Raw genomic sequence first — 21,926 nt, 5'->3', positions numbered from 1 at the left:
CTTCTCCCATCAGCCTCCTGCTGCCTAAAGTTCAGGAAATGGCACAAGTTGCTCCAGCAAAAGACTGAAATCGGACACCCTTCTTGCTGTGAACTAAAGTATCCAGCTGGGGCTTAGATTAACGGCTTTCAAACGCACAGAGCCAATGTCTCCAAAGGTGCATTAACCAGCCACAGTTCGAAATGCCGCATTATGAAAAACGTGAGACTTCTAATTAGGTAACTTTTAGCAAAGTAAATCCGCCTTGGATATTTAATACTGTAATAGTAACATTTAGTGCTTACACAGTGCTTTCTGCATTTAAAAATCTTTATGTATATTACCTATTAGAAATTAATCCGTACATCCTCCGAGACGGCCTACCTATTATCCCTGTGCAGAATAATAGCTGGAAACCAGGGATAGCAAAAGCTCAAAAGTTACTATAACTATTATCCCAAACACTTAAAGACATGCTCAACAGAAGCATACAGATGTAAAGCACGATTCAAGGCCCTACGGTAAGCTTCAGAGAAAAAAAAAAAAAAAAAAAAGAAAAATCAGGACTAGCCCACAAGAGATTACTAATTCACAGACCAACACTGAACCCAGTATCCTGTATTTTTCTTCAGCATTAGCTGAGAAGCAAGTCCTACACAACACTGCTACTCAAGAGTATTCAAAAAATAATGAGTCACACACTCAGGAATTTGGCGAGTAATATAAATCACAAGATCTGTTATGAGAAAATATATTTAGTCTTTTTTGGTTTTTTTTTCATTTGCTGCTTAGTTCCCAAGCTTTTAGGTCATATTTGCAAATACTCTTTACAACCACCCTGACTAGGAATTTACTTTCTATTTAAATGAAATGAGGCCTCCTGTATCTCGCCCTCACTCCTGTACTTTTTTGAGTTTCAAATTCTCTTTTAAGAACTTTATTTGCGCAACTTCTACAGTCCCCGCTCTTGGTGTAGAGTTATGGATGAGAATTGTACGTGTGTCGGCAAAAATACCAAATAAAGTGTTTCAGCATGGGATGGACATAGCAATTGGAACGGGAAAGGAGCCTCAGTCCAGACCTGTGCTGTCAGAATGGTAGCTGGCTCCGCATCACGGAATTCCCACTGAAAACTAAGACAATGTTTTCAAAAGCACTGAAGCTCACTAAGGGTTTACGGGACTTCAGAGTAGGTTAGGAGATTTCCGATTTTATCCCGGTTTTGCTTTTTCTTATGCCTTGTTATAGAGTATTTGGATGATCTCACTAATTCTCTGCACGCTTGATTTTTTTGCTATATTTTAATATAGCATGAAAACTACAGGGCAATTTGGATAGGCTCTTTTTTGTCCTTACAGTTCATTTAAAGAGAAACCTAAGCATAATAGGCAGTAAATTTTATTGCACAAAGATCATTTAACACTGCAGGATAAAAAAAGCTAATGAGGGACAGGTCCGGGGTGAGAAAGGTTCTGGACCTCACAGTTACTCAGTGGGCCCAAGTTCCTCCCGGTGGCTACAACCCCTTTTCTGTTCTGTACTTGGAGAGTGTGTCATTTCTACAGCAGTGAGGACTGAGATGGCAATTTCTGTGGAAGAACAAGAATTTAGGGCCGATTTGGATATCTTAATTTCTACTGGGATTTTTTTTTTTGTTCATTTGCCTCATGCACTTCCTCACTCTGTAATAATTATCATCATAATTATAGCAAATTTTAATTATTATTTGCTAAAGTATTTTCTTTGTATTTGCTATTAACGTGCTCTGAGACGTTTCAAGCATACCCCTTCCTTATTCTCTGCTGTCCATGAACTGTAGTACATTATTCATTACTTCTCTGTAATCTGATGTAAACTCTTTTGCATGCAATCATCCCTTTGAATTTTGAAGTATGTTGCTGGTTTTTAATCAGAATTTCTGACTAAACTGTAAAGAAAAGAACCCCCCAGCAAGTATTCATCAGGGTAATCATTTTAAATACATGCTTTCCCTCCTCCAGAATTCTGGTAGACTCGACTTTATTCATCTCGTCAGGAATGTCAGCCCTTCCAGAAAGACACGAAACAGTACCTAATTCAAAAGTTGTTCCATGTGCTGTCATACTCCAAGTACTTGATCTTCGACCTTTAGTCACCATCACGGAGAATTCATACAAGGTATTTGGTTTTAACCCAGTCACTAAATAGCTCAAAGTGGTCGCATTTGCAGTCTGAAAGAAAAACAGAGTCAGTAATTTCTGAACTGAAAACCATCAATCACCAGCTCTCCAACACCCTTGTCTCAGGTAAGTGTTTAAAACATTTTAGCATTGCTACGTTTTCATAACCACGGTCATTAATTCTGTAACGTCTTTGCTCTGTCATGCAAATTCATTAATCAAGTATTAATGTGCAGTTGTTTTATCCTAAACGAGAAATTCTTTCTGCAATCAGCAAGAGCATTTAATAGCAGTCAATTATAAATTAAAAAAAAAAAGCAATACAAGGTCCAGGGCACACTTGTTATGCAGCAGGTTAAATCACTGTCTACTTGGGGGGTTTAATTTACAGCATTTCATTAACTGATCTGGCTAGGGAAAACAATGAAGCACAGCTAACAATAACAGTCCTTCTTGAAATCTGTATCTGCCTTCCAAATTCCTGTTAGAATTTTCAATAGATTTTTAACGTACTTAAAAAAAAAAAAAAAATACAGGTGCTGAGACTTGAAGATAATGAAGCTTTACTAATATGTAGATTTTTTTTGAGAAAAAATGTTTATGTACGATCGCACACTGAAACTACACATGATTTATAGTGGAATTTGTAACTCGGCCATTTAGCTAGAATTTTCGACCTTTGGGTTAAAATATCTGATATCTGTTATACATGACTTGAACATGAACAGAATGTAGTTGAGGCCTATTGAAAAAAAAAAAAAAAAAAAAAAAAAAGATGTATCTACAGATATGTATATTCCTTACCTTGACCTACAGCGATCTAAACAGAATTAGAGTTAGTTGTTTCAATATTTGACAGGGCCATAAACTGTATACGACTGCTGCCTTCAGGAAACAACTGTTTTCACCTAATTAATTTTCAAGGAAAAGGCATGTTTCTTGAAGACTCTATGAACAATATAGTCTGAATTCTGCAAAGAACCCCCTTATTTCTCAAGTATCAGTGACAGCTTTTTTTCTTACACCAGGTCAGAAAACTGTTAGCCAAGTGATACTTAGATTTGTACAAAGTATTCTGCTTGTTCACAGACATGCATTTTGCCAGTTAGATGTCACAGGAGTGGACAGACAACAAAGACATCATAAACCTAACTGAAATAAAATCCTCCATTAACTTTAAACCCTTACTCGATACAAACTCAGTGTGGTTTCAAAGTGAATGTGATTAGGGCCGATTGGTTCAAACATTTAAGTGTAGAGCAGGACGGTTCTTACGTTAGTTCAGCGACAAAGCCTGACTGAGCACAACCTCCCTAGTAAAAGCTGGGGAGCAAAGACCTTTGGCCGGGACAATTATGTCATGACAAGTCCAAAGGAAAAATCTTTTCCTAGCATCTTGCATTACAAGCTGACTTGCTCCCTGAAAAGCACACCATTTCTTCCTCTCCAGAATACCTACGGAAATTGCTAACAGCATTTAAGCATTCGATTCTGTTTATAGTACTTCTTAGCTCCTAGCTGCAGTCGTATGTGGCAGCTGGAATCCTTTTTGCAGGTTAAAGTTGTGTTTTTCATCTATGGCTTTGAAACTTGGCATCTTTTAGTTTCACCACACATCATATTGAACGCAAATGACACATGAAAGGCTAAACTGGAGTGTTAGACGACTTCCTCATTTTTTACCACCACTTACTATTTCTAAAATGACAACATATCCCATGGTCCTAAACCCTGCTCACCTACTAGAAATAAACTTCATAAATAGTACCCTGTAAAATTTATTTTCCTTTTACACAGTCCTCAAAGATCTAAGATAATATTTTAGCTTATGCCTGAAAGCACACTGAATCACAGGTAGCCTGCGAGCAGAACAACTCTGCTCCACCACCAAAGATTCTTTGAAAAATGCTCTCTGATCCACATTAGTGGAACTATACAGTTCAAAGCACAGTGGAGTCTTTTAGCTTCAGGAATAGTATCGCAGCTGTTCCTGTGTTTATATGCTCTAGATTGACACAAATCCTATACAAATTTAAGAAAATAAGGCTCCTTAAGGTGGAACCTCTTAACTTGTATTTGAAGCATGTGAAACTTAGTAATAGTTTGCGACTGTCAGTGTAGAAGCGGGAGCAAATGTAGAAAATATGAATGAACTATATCAACATCCAATTTACTGACGAGAGGGATGGATGAAACAACGCTGTGTTGAACAGATGTAGCTCTGGATACTAGAGAACTGACACAAAGATAAAATTTCTGTGTGCAAGGCTGCGTAACGGAGAAGCTCTGATGCAACTGGGTGAACAGCCTCAAAACATGCAATAAATAACAAAGGTGCTAGAGACAGCCATGACAAACAACATACGAGCCCGTACTTAATAAAGTTACCAAAGACCTGACTGAAATGCAGCAGCTTACTGAACAGCACTGCTGAAAAGAGGTTTTGCCTTTCTTAAAATTAGCAATTGTTATTGTCCAACAGAGTAGTACAGAATTTATGACTGAAACAAAGAAAGAAAAGCAGGATGTGCATTTTCCAAACATCATGGGTTAAAAATGATTAGAGCAAATGTTCTCAAACTTATGTCCTTTCAGGCAAATGCTTTTTACAGTGAGTAATTTTGAACTATATTCCGTCATTACATATTATTTTTGGTCCACAATAAAACTTCTTGGCCACTGGCCACCAGCACTGAGAAGGGTGGGAGTATTTCATGTACCACTGAGGGTGGGGTTTTTTTAAGCACTGAACTAATGAAACTGCAGCATTATAGAAATCACTCCCAAGACATCCTTTGCACATGACTCAGGAATGTGGGTTCATAAATAACTTGCCTTTAGAGGAAGAACACACATACACACATCTTTTCATTTCAATAAAAAAAAAAAAAAATCTGGTTTGTAACAAGATTGCTCTGCAAGAGCATAAAGGGAGCTCCACTAGCTGGATATTTTAACAATCATTTCCTTTGAGTCTCATTTCAAACGTGAAATTTGCAGTCAGCATTTTTGAGGCCTCCAGATAACTCTGAAAATTAAAAAAAATAATCCAACCAACCAACTAAAAAAATCCAAAACAATAAACCAAACCCCAAATCTAGTCTCCAAATCAAAACAGTAGATGAAAATCAAGGAAGGCAGGGATATCATAAAGTTATTGTTATATATTTTGCACTCGCTCAGTTCCCAAAGGAAAGGTTCACTATCAACTTCATATGAACAGAAAAGGTTGTAAAAGGAAACTTAAAACTGTCAGGGAAAGACTCGCCCCACAAATTCAGATTCTTCTGCTAACTGGAGAGAAGCCATTAGTAACACATACCTTATTAATGCATTATTGGCTCCTCTAAAGGTAAGCCCACATCTGTCATACAAAGCAATCGTGTTAGGGTGAAGCAGAAGGTGTAAAATTGTCACCATGTCCCTGGTTCCACAGCAGAAGGTAATGCTGGAAGTGTTTGCCTTCCCTCCCCGAGTCAGCTCTTCCATTCACTCACACCCAACACCCCGTCTCAAACTCTTTCACACACATATGCAGAAGAGACCACAAAAACAACTGCTTCCACTAAATCTAGAAGAATCTTTGAAGAGATAATTTAACTGAGCAGTACGGATGTGAACTCAGTCCTGGCATCTCAAATGAAACTGGGCACACCTCTATGCCGTTTTCTAAGCGCTTGTCTTTACTCTCAGCTTTCACTTAATCCTCACTTGAACATGAAACTTCTTCTCACGGAAATAACGCAGCTGTGTTAGTGTTGTTGAAACTCCAATACCTTGTACTTTGTATTTGCAGGAATATTGGTTTTCCAGCGAACTGTGTAGTAACGAGCATCTGTGATCTTCTGGTTCTTTGGCAGAGAGTTGTCTGCCCAAGTGATCCGTATGGTGTCATGACTCAGAATGGAAGCCTGAACTCCCACCGGTGGCATCATGGGAGACGGATCTGGCACTGGAGTGTATGGAGCATTAATAACAAACAAATCAACCTCGGAAGTGTCTAGGGAATTGATGGGTAAAATGTAGTGTATTATAATTAAAAAGCGAGAAGGTGGCATTTTAATGTAAACAAAAACAAAAAAGAGGAAATGCAGGGTAGTACAATGAAATGAAAGGTGAGAAATGGAGAAAAAGAGAGAAAAGCCAGAGTTAATAATAGGTGACATAAGACTGGCTAATAAAATTACTCTTGCATCGTGTTCCCTTCTTAAGGCAGTAAAACAACATATATATGCTAATATATATACCTAATCATAGCAGTGTTCAGTGCATTCAACCACGGCCTAAGAACCCCAGACATACAGTAATTTTAACTTTATTTGCCTCAGAATGTCCACTGATTCCTCTTCCAGGAAACAACAAGGAGGAAAAAGAGCTGGACTTCTAGATGGGTAAATACCACTTCATAAAAATTACAGGGAATTCCCATCACCTTTTAAAGAATGGTAATGGCAATCAACTTCCAAGTATCATACAAATTTGCAATAACTGAAGAAACTGCAATTCCAGTGTCCTCTAAAATCTATAAGAATTCCTGCTCTTCAGAAGACTAAAACAAACAGAAGTGTTAACATCTACACAAAATAACTAAGTAATGTCCACAGTCTAGGAGGGAGCACAGTGAGCCATAGCATAGTAATAGCTCACTTGCAAACAAATTTCTCCGCTTACAATCTTTTATTAATGTATTACAAGATGAAAAAAAAAATATGTCAAGAACTGGTTTAGTGTAGATGACAGCAGATTGAGACTTAGACAAAGAAAATGCAGGTATCATATTCAAAATCTCAGTGTAAAAGACCGAAAAAAAAAAAAAAAATCTATACTTGTCCATAAAAAGCAAAATAAGGGCCATGCCTTTAGAACTGCACCCACACAATTCATGCTAATGTAATGGTAACTTTTTGAATAAGAACATCTAGAAGTAGTTGAAAGCTTTGTAATTTAAAAACGAAACCAATTTTAGGTGGTTTAATAAACAGCTAAAACATGCAAGGCAATCATTGAAACAGTAAGACCAATCAGTTAAAGAAATGGAGTGTACTTGATGACGCTGAAAAACAAGACTCTTAAATTACGTATCATCACATTTTCAGCTGCTGTGCATGTTAACAATTTTCAGCTGTGCAGAACTCAAAAGCAGCCCCTTGCCTTTACCTGAGTGAGGCCTGGTCACCGCGCTCTCGTAGAGAGGGATTCCTTCACCAACGTTGTTAAACGCTTTCAGAGTTATGACATAGTGGGAGCTTGGGTCTAGAGGGAAAAAAATAAGTATCTTTTTAGGGCAAGCTGTTAGTGAATCCTGTCTTCTGCTTCTCCATATTCTCTTTGTTCAGTATTTTATTTCATGCATTTCAGTTAAAAAATAACTAGTCTAAATTTGAATTGAGAAAGTCTCCATACGGACCTTCTGTTAGTGTTCAATAGTTCTCATACAGCAGAAGTCTAAAGTCACAGGAAATATACCTTAAGTACTGTCCAAACAGTAGTGCGGAAAAACATTGTAAAATGAACATTTTAAGTTGCTTTGCTATAAAAGTACTCAAAACTCCAGTTTTATGGAACTTCTCAATAGTTCGCAATACTAATATTTATTTTGCTTTCACGATATTTTACCTACCGCAGAGAATTCTGTGGAGGGGTGAATCTATATTTTTCTTTTAAAGTAGATGCCACTGTATCTTGGTGACATTTTAGTTTCTTTTTTGCCTGAAGCCACCCGTTCTGCAGCTCCAGAAGGAGAATAATGGAATGCTGCTCAGCATGAAAGTTTTTGTAATAAGCGTTGAAGGGAAAGCATCAAATCAAAATGCACTATGCTTCAAACTCGGTGAATTTAGGATTCTGAGTTTGAGGGGTTTTTTATTCCTCTGCCTCTTTCACTATCATCAGAAAATTGAGTTTATTTAAAATTTATTAACAGTTTGGCATCTGGTATAATATCTGAATAGGGAAAAAGATCCTCTTAAAAACATGCATGTAGTTTTATTTATTTGTAATACAATGATTAGAAAACAGTAACATAAATGAGAGGTAAAACTTGGGCGCTGACGCTCTTTCACTTTCCTCACCTAAGTTTTCAATGGTGTAGTATCTCTGCTTATAGTCCACCTTGATGGTCTGTGCATGGGGACTACCAATGCCATACCCTATAGCATAGCCTCTCACCACGATGTTCTGGTTTTCAGGTGGAGTCCAGCTTACTACGATACTGGTGACAAGCGGACGGACATGTAAGGAACTTGGAACTTCAGGAACACGAGTTTCTGTTAAAGAAAAACACGGATTTGAAGGATTTCTCTTAAATAAAGGTAATTACATGAAGAGCTATGAGCTCGTAAGGTTAAATGTAGCACTTCTACTCTGCGTCTGTATTAAAATGAGTACGTTCCAAAAGAGCGAACTTTATTGTAGAAGGGAGAGCAATGAACTCTAATAAGCAAAAGAAAATTAACATAGTTTCATCTACTAATATATTTTAATAGATCCTCTCTTTAAAAGAAAGGACAGTGATACTGCAGGAGAGTATCAGATCTGCTTTAAGACAGACTTTTTGATGTTTGTGCATTTCTTTCCAATTCGTAATTTTTCAAAATGCGCATTAAATTTATCACGTCCTTTCCCTCCATAAAGCAATCTACTTATAGTTCCATCGTATTACTTACTTGTCGGCATTAAAATAATTATACTGCAAACACGCTGATGATGAAAGAAAGGTTCCTGAGCTCGTTGTAGGATTAAATAGAATATTCCAAGCTCTAAGAATTGTCAGTAAACTGGATATTGCACATGCTGCAAAGGTTTCTTCTGATTTGTGCTACACTTGTTGCTGTTTAAATCCTTGGGTCTCTTTAACATAATTCACAAAATATATGCAGGGACTACACAACCACACCAGAAGATCAAAAAATACTCAGAGTCCGTATCAAATGTTCAAATCCTACCCCCACAAGCAACACAAATCTCATCACAACCCAGCAGAGAGATGGAATGGGGATCCTTAGTAACAGAAGGACTTCCACAGTATGTCACTGTAATCCCCTAACGTTTTTACTACAAGTTTTTTCCCCACTGTTGATTAGAACTTAAAAGCAATCTAAAAGCACATCTGTACCTACTAGTGTCCATACCTTTGTTTTAACTTCTCAAAAATTAAGGAAGTACTTTCGTCAAGCCACTGGAGCCTGCTGTATGTTGACAGATTATAAATAATTCTGTGCAATAGTGAGCTGAGTTCCCCACTCTAAAATAAAATCAGTTCAGAGAGTTCTGCTTCCTGCAGGGATTTCATTTTAATGAAACAAGCTGCATTTATCTAAAAACATTTAATAAAGCACCACAACAGGATTATTTGGATCATAATACGCTATTGGCCTGCTAGCCCAGGGAGTTTATGGTCTCCAGCTGACACAGCTGATCAATTAAAGTTCGCAACTATTAAATACAGAAAAACTACAGGATTGCAATATAAGAGATGACATTTTTAACTGCACAGAAGTTAGTGCGTTGGGGATAAACTTTGTACAACTGTTTAACACCTCTTGCACATGCGCTCCTGGTGGGACTTGCACCGCCTCTGCAAAATTACACAGCCCTCCAAACGCTAAGTTGTAACAGTCTAGCTCCCATTTACATTGATGATACTATAAAGTGAATTATTTTCTGTTTAAATTCAAAAAGCAGCCATGGAATAAAAAGGAATTATGCCTTATATGTCTATTGAACTGAGAAATTAAAGATTAGCTGTAAATACATTTGCATGGCGAGCTTACTAAAGAAAAGCAAAAAATATACATCTTCTTTCCAGTATGCACATACACAAACATCTCATACAGGTACACAGAATGATATAAATACCATGTTGCATTGTATCAACTGTGAATTTTTATTACTTTTTTCATTGTAAAGAATATGCATAAAGTTAGATTTCCTGAAAGGACTGCAACATTCTAATTTGGAAAGAAATTAAAATGACAAAATCAACACAGAATGAAAAGGTTCTTTTCTTCTCGCACCTTCTGCCCTATTTAGACTTAATCCTGATGCTATCCTCTGGCAAAGTATTGTTAACTCTAATTCAAAAGCAGGGTACATTTTCATTACCTTGTGTAAATGTTGCCCATTTACAGAGCTCTACTTCAGTGTGGGGAAGTAGTCGTTTCTCAAAGCTGCAAGGTTGTGTCATATCCAGTTAGACAGACACACAGGTGAAAGTAATTTCAACTCTAAAAAGTAATTTTAAGGAACTACGAAACTGAACTCTACTGTTAATATTGGATTTTGTGCTGTTCTTGATTAAGCAATGGAGAGCAAGCAGTAAGAGGACAAGCATTAAGCTGAGCATCAACTTTGCATGGGCTCTCAAGGGCTTTAATCAGCTGACTGTTGAAGCAATCTTCCAACAGTGTAGAACAAGTATTGAAGCTCTTCCATTATTCTGTCTTCCAGCTGCCAGTATAACTGAATTTCAAGCCACACGGATCTCAAAGACATTACTGGATCCTGTGGCATTAAGCTAGAATGACCCTCCAGCTACTTTAACAAAGCCGGCAGGGAGACTGGCCTGCAAAAAGCATAAGGTACCTTGTGTGCAACAGCAGTAATTAAACACTTTTCTGAAATAGGAACGGTCTACCCAGAATGACCAGCTCCATGCAGGCAGTTCCAAAGAGATCCGCCCCAGCCATCCTTTTAAAAATGGCACTTCTGTTCAATTTCAATTCCTTTTAGTCAGATTCTGGGAGATGCTCACAAATCTCCTCATTTGAATTCTGCAAGAATCAGGTTCCCACTTGCAAATTAGTCTAGTGTAGTAAACACCAAACATCTGGAGCAACTATCAAAGGTCAAAATTTTTAACTGAACATCTACTTTTATTGTTAAACTCTACACTGGAAAAACAAGATGTTAACATGGTTTTGTATACCACATATCATGAATATATGGATTTGGTGGAAGATATTTCATTTCTGATGGAAGATACGGTCTCTACTAGTCTATCAGTACTGAAAATATAATCAATCTCCCTTTTCTTCTAAAGTAGCAAAACAACAATTACTGGGGGTCAAACATTCTCTTTAGAAAAAGAGGCTAAGCCAAAAAAAAAATTCAGGAGAAATATTGTAAGAGAGCATGGTACCAATGAAACATAATGATAGGATTGCAAAGGTCTATGGGTGACAACAATGTTTTCCACTGTTTCTTTCCTACTGTGGCATCTCTCTCACATTCGACAAAGTTTACGACTCCAAGTCTGCAACCACAGTGCAGGCACTAATACTGCAAACTGCAGCCAGCAGGACTACATCTAGTCAACTGATGCACGGCATCTCCGAATACCCCTTCACTACTCTGAACTCTTTGAGGTATAATTCAATGGTTTTATTAGCATAACTTAGGTGCTACGTAAATACATAATTACAATTTTACTTCCCTCGAAGAAAACAGTCCTCCTGCCTCTGCTTCATAGTGTGTAAACCCTTGCCTGATTAACAAGATTAATTTTATTACAATATAAAAATTGAGCCATTATTATTATTATTATTATTATTATTATATGATTCTTATAATGTATTATTACTTAAATATTGAAACACTGACATTGTAATTAATAATTGGGTATTTCTTAGCAGAAAAAACATAGTGCCAACATACAGTACTAGAAAGTGTAGAAGCAGGGTTTAATTTCAAGCCATTTAATTGACTTGTCAAGAATTTTGTGTTAAAATAGAAATTAATTTCACTTAATCATAAATAAAGCACATTGTATAATTAGAATACAGTAAAAACAATTGAACAAAATCAGGATTGCCTTTTTTAAAGGCAATCAAACTTTACTGTGCCCTGTCCACGAATTCTAATGTTTTTGATGTCACAAGTATGTTCACATTTAAGATCTTACCATCTAGATCGCTCTCAAACGTTTCTGCTGATATCCAGTCAGTAGCTGGTCCAGTACCATTAACAGTCAAGGCAGCTACTCGGAAGCTGTATTCCGTACCTCGTTCAAGACCTAAGAGACAAAGAGTATGCGAGATATCAACACAGGAATTCCAGCTGTGAGCACAGGAATCACAGTTCCTAATTAAAATACAGGCATAACCTGACAGCAAAAAGCCTTTCACCCCACCATTGCCTTTTGAGCATAACATGAGGTCAGGAATGGAAAAGCACTACCCACAGTGCAGCTCCGGTAAAGAAGCTGACACGAATTAAGACGTAACAGCTAAACTGTGACTGGAGACACCCAGGGCTGTGACAGTCTGCAGCCTGTCCCTGTGGGCCACCGGAAGAGACTGTGAGGTACTGTTTGCAGCCAGCTTTAATTTCTGGCTATTAATTAGTTTTAAGTACAGAACCACCTGCATCCATAACTAAACCTACGTGTAGGTGTAGAGTATCGACAGCAAGTGACCAAACTGTGCAAACAGTTTGTTTACTGTATATAAGAATGTATAATCAATAATCAAAGCAGTATGAAAATGCACTCAAAATTTGATATATGGAACTTCTTAAACAGGCCCTGTTCCTGGCAAACATACACTCTAGTTACAGGCACAGGCACGTATCAACTACTCTGTGAGAAAACTGAAACTTACTGAGTCACAGCTGGAGTTTCTGAGAACAAATCAAAACATCCTGTTAAAAAGTGCATATTAATTTTCTAAGAGGCACAATTTCTTCTCTTTTAACCAACTGTTCATTTACAGAGATTTAAAAAATGAACAAAACGTAGTCTTGCTCCTGTTCTCATGTACTGTTTATTTCTGTTAAACAAAATTCTAGTTCTGGTAACAATATATAATTTTTACTGAGTAATGTACTAGATTGGATTTTTTCAGTGTACAAAATAAAGAGAGATATATTACATTCACGCCAGAAAGAAAAAAAAAGGTTGATGTCAGTGAAACTAGGTGGGATGACTTGCACAGATGCCTGAGTTAAGAAGTTCATAGGACTCTGAGCCGGGCTTGTTGGTGAGCATTGCCAAGACAGAGCACCCCTACCTTAAACCCACATGCAAACAGGTGAGTCTGCCAACCACGCAGCCAAACTGCATTTCTTTGGCATCCTTCTCCATACGTTTATTTCTGGCACTTGGGCAGACACAATGAGCTCAGGACCATCTTCTCCGTGCAACCCCTATGCCTTTTATAAAGGTTTTAAAAGGACTTGTCCAGGCCACTTAGTCAATCAATGGCAAAATTAGGGCTAGAAAACAGGTCACTAGACTTTGGTTATCACTAGCCAGCCCACACTACCTCATAACCTACAAACGTTCATTTTAAGTGTTTTCATTTTTTCTTCCAAGGCAAGAACCCTACATAACCATGCCTCTGAGCCTCAGCCCACTAAAGGCACCTGAAAAGCCCCTTCTGATAACAAATGCTTGCAAATAATAGCTCACCTTCAATTAGCTGAAAAAGCTGGGTCCCACCAATGCTCTCTGTTACATCACTCTTGCGGGACACTTTACGGTAGCGAATTTTGTAGCCAGTGATTTGTCCACTGTGTGTCCCTGCAGGAGGAGGCTGCCAGTGTAGCATGATGCTCTGTGGAAGGTAGAAGGTCATTACAAAGTCATCGCCTCCCACGCAGCCAGAGAAACTACTCTAGTGCTAATACTTCATGAAACACAAGACGGAGAAACATGCATACAGAAAACACTGCCTTTTCATACAGTAAACCATAGGCTATATGTAAAAAGTAAAAAACCTATGATTCAGCAGCAGCCCAGGTCATACACGTGCCTATAGAAGTTCACCTCAAAGCGCTTCAATGCTATTAGACCTTCTGATTCCAGTTTCACAAATGGCCCCTTGGGTTTCCCCTTCATTTTCTTCAGGTTATCTTAAGACATGGTTTACTTGAGGATCTATCTTTAAGAACTGGTATTTTCTCTAAGGGGTACAAGTTATCTGTAGTTTATGTGCATGAAGTTATTTATTTTTAATCATACAGGCAATAAAAGAAGGTATTTGGAAAAGAGTTTTTTAAAAAAGGCTTTTTTAAAAAATCTCCAATCATAATCACTAAAGTCATAATGACTAAGTATATAATTTTCTCTTCTGAAGTGCCCAGGACAGTATAAACATGCATATGTGTGCACACACACTGTAAACAATAGTTAATCAACAGGAACACATTCAATATCTGGTGCTTCCGGCTTTTGTGCCTGATTAAACCTCTTTGATAATTAGCCTCCATGCTTTGGTATGTTGTCACCGTCTTCACTGCATTCCATATGTGCAATCCACAACTGGATTGGAGTTTCTAATGCTTCAAGCCCCACATTCAGATATGCTCCCGTTGGGCAACTCAAATAGCTGAAAAGCAGCATGGTAGAAAAAAGACCCAAAGCAGCCCTAAAATTTGGTCGACCTAAGACCCACCAACCTTTTATTTACCCATTACAAACAGGAGATTCTCCACACCTTACCTTGGAATTCCGTACCTCCAGCGTTAGATTCTGTGGTGGAGCACTGGGGACTAGAAACATTGAAGGAATTACAACTCCAAGATTTCCATATACTGTATCAAATACTGTATTTCCATACACAACTACTCTCTGCTATCATTCATTATGAAAGTACAAACCATTCTGGTTTAAGACACTATATAAAGTAACTACAAAATTCTACCAGAGGTACTTTATGACATAGAGTGACTGGCTTAGGAGGTTTATGTATTTTCATCACAAAGAACAAACTCACTTTTTATTCAGGTCTTTACTTATCACAGGTATCTAAATAAAAAAAGTTTTATATTTAAAGGTCCTTCCCATAAACTCTTAAGAAAAGAGATCACACTCAGTACTTTTCAAAATCAAATCTTTAATTCACATGCTTGATTCTGGGAACCCACATTTAAAATTCTAGCCACGGTTTTTGTTATTATGGTTTTCTGTAACAGGAAAACCTCAGAGGCGACCCATCTCTGTGTTACTGAACAGGTGAAGTGCATCACAAAGACAGTTTCTGCTTTTAAACTTCCACTCTTTGTTAGTTCTTTACTACCTGTAGCAACTTGCTGGTCATGACAGCTAAACGCCATTAGACAAAAAGGCAATATAAGAGAGAACCTGAGACCGAGGAAATCCCCATCACAGCACTTCAGACTCACAAATGTTATCTCAAAGGCAGAGATAAGGGTTCCCTGACAGGAAGGTGAGGCTCCAGCAAAGCACAAGGACAGGGAAGTAGCACAACAGGGGTAAAGATTGTTCTGGCTGGAATAATATATTTTCCAAATAACTCACACCAGTCACAACACTACCTAAGAAAACACTCTCCTGGGTGCATAAAGTGAAAGCAGCCCTGCGATAAGTGAAAGGTACACTGGGGTGTGGTTAAATAAATATCCCTCTCCCACTGTCCCACAACAGAAATGGAGATGATGAGGATTTGTTTTTCCTTCTCTCTTGCCAACTGAACTGAGTCTGAAATCACCAGACCTAGGGATTAAGTGCTACGTCCTTTAAAAATCAACAGGGGTTAAGACGAGGAAATGAAATAAAGCTAAGCTTTTCTGCTTTGCCGTTGCTTTTACGCAGTTGGTGCCTACTTTCAGAACAACCTTAAAACAACTCATGGGTTTCACAAGGAGTGATTAATAATTAATGCATATATTGCAATCTTGGTGAGAGAAAGTCAGTAGGACACAGGAAAGGATACATGCATGTAAATATATTCATATACACATATCTCACCATGTGCACAGTTCATTTTACGTCAAAGTAAGCTTAGGCTCAGACCAGATTAAGAATTTAACCAGGCCGACAAATAAAATGGATTTCCTATAGGCTGATACACCACGCTTCAATAGGAAAGGCATAGCCTAGCCTGGTACGTTGTACAGTAACCACCCAGGCAGGAGGACCACGACATGCTGACGGTTCAGAGAGACTGCAAGGACCAGTCGGTAAGGGAAATGCCCTTGATCAGGGTGTGATGCAGAGATTACACTTCTAGCTGTAATACATGATTGATTCCTATAGATCAGGAAGATCGTGAGAAGAGAAGGAATCCTTATAAGCAGCACATAAACCTCGGTTCAAATTGTAATACACGAAGAGCTATCCTGCAACAAACCACTGTAACAGATTAGGAGCAAAAACCTACATAAAAATGCGGAAGCTTGTTAAATAGAAGCTAAAGGAAGCTTAGAAAGAAATCCCTGTAGGAAACACGGAGATTGCTTACAGACACCACAATAAGAAAACACAAGAAGAAAACGTGCATCATTCATCTGGAAGGATTTGAGAGATTGACAGGGGAGAACAGCATGGTTAAGCAGCAGGGTTGTAAGACTGTAAGAAGCAAGACAACATCCTTCAGAAAGCTTTAGAAAATAAATTTCTACAGGTTAAATGTGAAAACGTAGGTTGGGCCAGAAAGAACTTCAGGAAAACTTGAAAATGACATTACAACCAGTAATAAATTCTTCTTCAAACAAGTAAGGAGCTGGAAGCCCTTTAGAGAAATTGTAGAGTTAGCAAACGGTCAGGTATGACAGAGAGAAAACGATAAGACCACACAACTATCTGCTTTGCATTCATCCTGAGCGAAAGGAAGAGGAGAGGTTTCCATGACACCCTTTACAAGGGACTTACAGGATCTCTCAAACGGAAATGTCGATATAAGGGATTATGGAAGAGTCAGGCATAACGAAGAGCAGCGCGTTGCCAAGGGTTAGATGCTATTCATCCAGGATTTCTCAAGGAACTTGGGAGCGAAACGGTTGCGTTACTTACATGTAACCTCTCACACATTACCTTGATACTGGGAGATGGCAAATTTGATGCCAGTATTTAAAAGAAGGTTCCATTTGAGAAACTTCAAGTAGTAAGTCAGAAACCCACATTAAGCAAATAAACTGAAGCTACAAAAAAGCATGAAATTCATAGATATGTGGAGTAATAATACGTATTTGTCACTTTTTAAAGGGAAATCCCACATTGCAAACCTGCCGGAGAGGTCTTAAGAAACAACGCAAAGAGGGGCTAGGAGGGAAGTCCTTGCCTGAGTAAACAACTGGTTGAAAGAGAAGGTAGGAACATATGTGGTGGGAGATGACCCGTGGAGCTCCGCCGCGGTATGTGCTGAGACCCCCATTGCTCAACACATTCCTAAGTGATGAAAGGGGGATGAGCAGCAAGGTGACAAATGTTAGTACAGACAAGATCTGATGGTAAAGAACTGCAGAAAAACCTCAGGATATTTTGTGCCTGGATATTGAAGTGACAGATGAAATTCATGGTAGACAAAGTTATACACATGGGAAAAATGATCCTACCGCTACGTGCAAAACGATGGCTCTAAGCAGACCAATTCCACCAAGATCCGTCTACCCCAAAAATATCACCTCAGTGCTCAGAATAAGCCAAAAACGTCAGTCAAGTGCTAGTAATTACATGGTTGCATCTTTGATACAATTTTAGTCCCCTCTACCTCCATTTTTAAAAGCACACAGGAGAAAAGAAACCTAGAAAAAAGCTCAGAAAAGGGCACTGAAGGTTGAAACAACTTTCACAAAAGAAATGGCTAACCATTTCCGTGACTTTGGAATCTGGAAAAGAGATGAATGAGGGACAATACAGCAAAGGTCTAAAAAATGAGGAGTGGGACAGAGAGGGCTGGTGGACACTGATTATTCGCTCTGTCAGGTAGTATGGCTACAGGCAACAAATGATGCTAACATACAGCAGGGTTCAAAACAGACAAAAAGGAGTGTTTTTTTCACAAAAAAATTTTTTATAGAATCTTTGTCCACTTAATGTTGTGGATGATAAAAGCTGATGTGAGTTAAAGAGGATGCTGACAGGGTTTCATGAAAGAGAAACTGAATTAATAAAAGACAGAAACCACTGCAGATTCAAGAAGTGCCCCAGAAACAAACTTTTGGAGACAGAGAGAATTTGGGACAGTACTCCTCTCTGCTTGCCTATTCTGCTTCTGGTCAATCCTGGAGAGAGGATTCCAGGCTAGGCTCACTTTTGGTCTGACTCTTTTTATATACAAACAAACTTTTCTATAAAAAATAAAAGTTAACATTAACTCTGATCATTCTACAGTTGTTCATATATCTGTATTTGCTCACATTACCTCTTTAATTGCATTACAGAAAATACAGTTACCACTTTGTGCTTTCATTATTATATGCAATTGATTTAAGAGTATCTGTGCTGGAGTCCAAAGACATGCAACATTTTCCCATATGACCACAATTAAAATAAAACCACTCCACAAGCAAAAGTCTGCTTATAGAACCTAAAAAATAATGTGGAGTTGTTGCATTCAATATAGCTGTTTTTCTGTCTGCTCCTAATACTTTGTAGACTCAATAACCCATGAAATAAACTACTGATGTTGAAATGAAGGACACTGTTGTTTCATAATCAGAATACCAGATACTTTTGCAGGTACGGTAATTTTCCTTCACCCAGTTTGGAAAGCCTCTGGGGGAACTTCCACCATGTATGGCCATACGCAACAACGACGTTATTAATAAAACAGGGCAACAATGAACAAAACCCATCGAAGTCTGGTTAAAAATTCACTTAAAGGAAATTACCAGATAATTCCGGGGGTGGGGTGGGGCGGAGCGGAACTAGAATAAAGCACCTTACCATCTGACAACGTTCGTACAACAACATCTTGGGTCGAGACTCCGGGACCGTGTTTATTGTAAGCTACCACTCGGAAACTATACTCTGTGTATTTCTTTAATCCGTTAATGGTGTAGGAGAGTCCTCCAACATCAACATCCTTTTCGTAAAGAAACATAAATATAAGTCAAGGTCAGAATCAGGTCTGAAGCTATTATAAATGTCTTAAGAATTTCAGTACAGTAAGACTCAAAGTCAAAAGCAGGAACGACACCTTTCTGTAGCACCTGCAGATTAAACCCACAGTTTATATACAGCCGGGACTTGTAAAGAGGCTAACAGTGAGCTTGCAAGAGAAAATTCTACCTATCCAATTTAAATCATACATAACACGGACGCTGCTTCTGTAAATGAAAAGGAATTTGGGAAACTTGCCTATTAGTAAAAATTAGTACTATATTTTGAATAGGGGGATGCAGAAGGAGAAAAGGTAATTTTATCTGAGGAATACAACATTCCTATTTAAAAACTGCTGTAAAAAGTTATTTTAAAGGCTAACAAAAATATTCTTCCCTTTGCTTTTTAAAGCTGGAATCATACTCATATGCAGTCAGATGGGAAATAAAGTGGCTGGGATTAATCCTCCCAAAGTTGTGACTATTCTCAGGTGGCAGCCTGTATACTTCTACAGAACATACTGGATTCTTCCAGTAGAATCATAAGAAAATTTAATCAATTAGATACTCAGCACTATCGAAATATCAATCACTGGATCAAAGAACTCAAGAACAGTTCAGATTAAGGATCATGCTAAAATCAGTAGTTAGCCTACTTTAGTAAAAACCAGCCAACCTATGAAAACTATGCAAGCATCCTTTACACCATCTGAACCACAACTGTCAAGTGATGATAGAACTGTTATTTGCGTTCTCCTCTCGTGGTATGATGGATTTCCCCAAAAGCTACCTGATGCTGATGAATATCTAAATAAGCCATCACAAAAAAAAAAATTAAATTGTTTTAATTCCAAGACATATACATTCCATGCTGGATTTTTAATTTTAATTATTTCCATATTTCAGGCTAACGGATTCAGGCTATCAGAAAAATGAACACTTCACAAGGTGTCTTTAGAAATTTAAGGTAAAACCATAATAAAAAGGTTGTTAACGCCATTGCGTATCACGCAGGAAGAGCCAGGCTCTGTACCTGTTCAGTGTCCTGCCCCTTCTCCATGTAATAGAGCTTGTAGTTCTGGATTTCTCCATTGCCAGACAACGGCGTTTCCCAGGTGACAGTAACGGAGGTGGGCGAACTGGCGTACGCTCGGATATTCGGTGCTGGGCCAGGAAGCTGAACTGAAATGTAAGCATGAAACTCTGCCAGTCACCAAGCCTAACCATTAACAATTCTAGGAGCTAATTGTTTTAGCATCAACTTTCACTATTGATTAACTCCAGTTAAAAGATGGGTATTTTTTCACATTTCACCATTTTACAAGGATTCACTGGGGGGTGTAAAGGTGGGACCAAATTTCTGAAGGAGATCTGGCTCCCTGGGTCAGAGTCCTTTTGTCCTGAATGATCCTAACTAATGACAGACTTTGCATTTTCTTAAAGTATTCCTTTTTTCTCTTTCAGTTAATGACAATTTAAAAGTATTCCTCTTATAACGGAAAGTTTCAGGAATTTAACAAGGAATGTCTTCTCAGTTCTTAATGGTGAGAATAAATCACATAATCACATCAACCTGGCAAATCATTTTGAAACTATGGTCTGCAAGTGCAACTTTTAAGAGTATCGACTTATTCTGGGAAAGGTAACGAATAGGGAAAACGAAACGAAACAAACGAAACAAAATCGATCCCAAAGTCAAGAAGACTCAAAATATTTACTGCTTACCCTCAGGCTGAGTTGCCACCTTCAGCGGTACTGAGCTCTCTCCGGGGCCATGCTTGTTCTGAGCCACAACTCGAAAGACATAAACTGTTTCTGGCATCAGGTTTTGGATCGTCACTTGTGTCTCTCCAGCACGACTTGTATTTTCAATGCGTTCCCTTTAGGAAACAAAAGGTTTGGGCACAGAAACAATTATTGATTAGTACGAGGATTTTTGAGGGGTAAATAAAGGAATAGTTGCTACTAAGATGTATCCCATTTGAATATATCTAATGTGTTAACGATGTGGTTATTTATACTGCGCTGACTACACAATAAAACAGTAATATGCCAAAATTGCTGGTGACAAACGGCTTCTAATTTTCTAACTTCTCTTTGAAGAAAAAATATGCACTGAAGTAAAAGAATAAATTACACTCGACATCACAAAATTCTAAGTAGTTTCTCTGTTATTCTCATAACAGCATGCGATAATTCATAGTGACATAGTTACCCTGCTCCAAAGCCAGAAGAAAAAACATTTAAGCGGCATACACAGTGTCTGGTGAGATTTAAGGCATTTTTGTTAATATTGTGGGGCTGCTTTTTGTGTATCTTTCAAAGAAGCTGTTTTAATGTATTCTTCTACCTCCAAACTTTACGTAGTTCCTCCCTAATATTTAGATTTTTTAAAAACATCCACGGGCTCTGACTCACGTACACCCAGGCAGACAGCGTTTACGCTATTACCACACAAGTAGCGGAGTCAACAAAAGGCAGCGTCTGCCCGTGTCTCCACTGCTCTCATTCGGTCTGACGTGAGCCGAAACCATCCCTCCGCAGCGGTCCACGCTCGTCTCACGCACCGGGAATCGGGCCCGTGAGAAAGGCTTCTATCAGACCGGCGTGAAGACGCGCACCTCCAGCAACACCAAGGGGACAGCGACGGGCTGCTGGACCCCCCGGGGTGTCTGCCAGCACCCAAAGAAAGCGCACGCTGGGCGGGAACGAGCATTTCTGTCAGGCTCAGCAAAAAGGCTAACATTTTGCAAGCTGAAAGCAGTAATCCAGCTGGGAGAATACACTCTGCGTATTGAGGCAACCAGGAGGATTACTGCCCCGCGTTTAGTGAACCTCCATTGCAACCCCCAGTCACGGGGGAACCTGCGGCTTCACCCCCGCGGAAGCGCGGTCTTGCGCCGAACATAGTTCAGGAAACTCGATCGGTTCTTATCAAGGTCGGGCTTGAGGGGAAGATTAAAAGATTAATCATCAACTAACTCCAGCCTTTATTTCCAACACGTT

The 21,926-nt window shown here is 38.6% G+C and overlaps 1 protein-coding gene across 11 annotated transcripts in view; it reads right to left on the bottom strand.

Annotated features, from left to right (window-relative positions):
• NEO1 (neogenin 1) overlaps nucleotides 1-21,926 on the bottom strand; it is a 217,687-nt gene that overhangs the window by 26,446 nt on the left and 169,315 nt on the right. For 7 of the 11 annotated variants that reach the window (XM_030013700.1, XM_030013705.1, XM_030013706.1 and 4 more), the window contains exons 9-18: nucleotides 20,646-20,800; nucleotides 19,954-20,102; nucleotides 18,766-18,904; nucleotides 14,578-14,627; nucleotides 13,546-13,690; nucleotides 12,040-12,150; nucleotides 8,210-8,404; nucleotides 7,296-7,391; nucleotides 5,915-6,138; nucleotides 2,051-2,189 (exon numbers count right to left, since the gene is read on the bottom strand). In XM_030013700.1, the coding sequence (XP_029869560.1) occupies nucleotides 2,051-2,189; nucleotides 5,915-6,138; nucleotides 7,296-7,391; nucleotides 8,210-8,404; nucleotides 12,040-12,150; nucleotides 13,546-13,690; nucleotides 14,578-14,627; nucleotides 18,766-18,904; nucleotides 19,954-20,102; nucleotides 20,646-20,800 (1,403 nt within the window). The remainder of the gene's footprint in view (nucleotides 1-2,050; nucleotides 2,190-5,914; nucleotides 6,139-7,295; nucleotides 7,392-8,209; nucleotides 8,405-12,039; nucleotides 12,151-13,545; nucleotides 13,691-14,577; nucleotides 14,628-18,765; nucleotides 18,905-19,953; nucleotides 20,103-20,645; nucleotides 20,801-21,926) is intronic. The other 4 variants (XM_030013697.1, XM_030013701.1, XM_030013703.1 and 1 more) reach the window with 1 other exon arrangement.

This window comes from Aquila chrysaetos, chromosome 5 (genome assembly GCF_900496995.4).
Source record: "Aquila chrysaetos chrysaetos chromosome 5, bAquChr1.4, whole genome shotgun sequence".
Classification (NCBI taxonomy): Eukaryota; Metazoa; Chordata; class Aves; order Accipitriformes; family Accipitridae; genus Aquila; species Aquila chrysaetos.
This window is presented reverse-complemented; position numbering and strand designations above follow the sequence as displayed.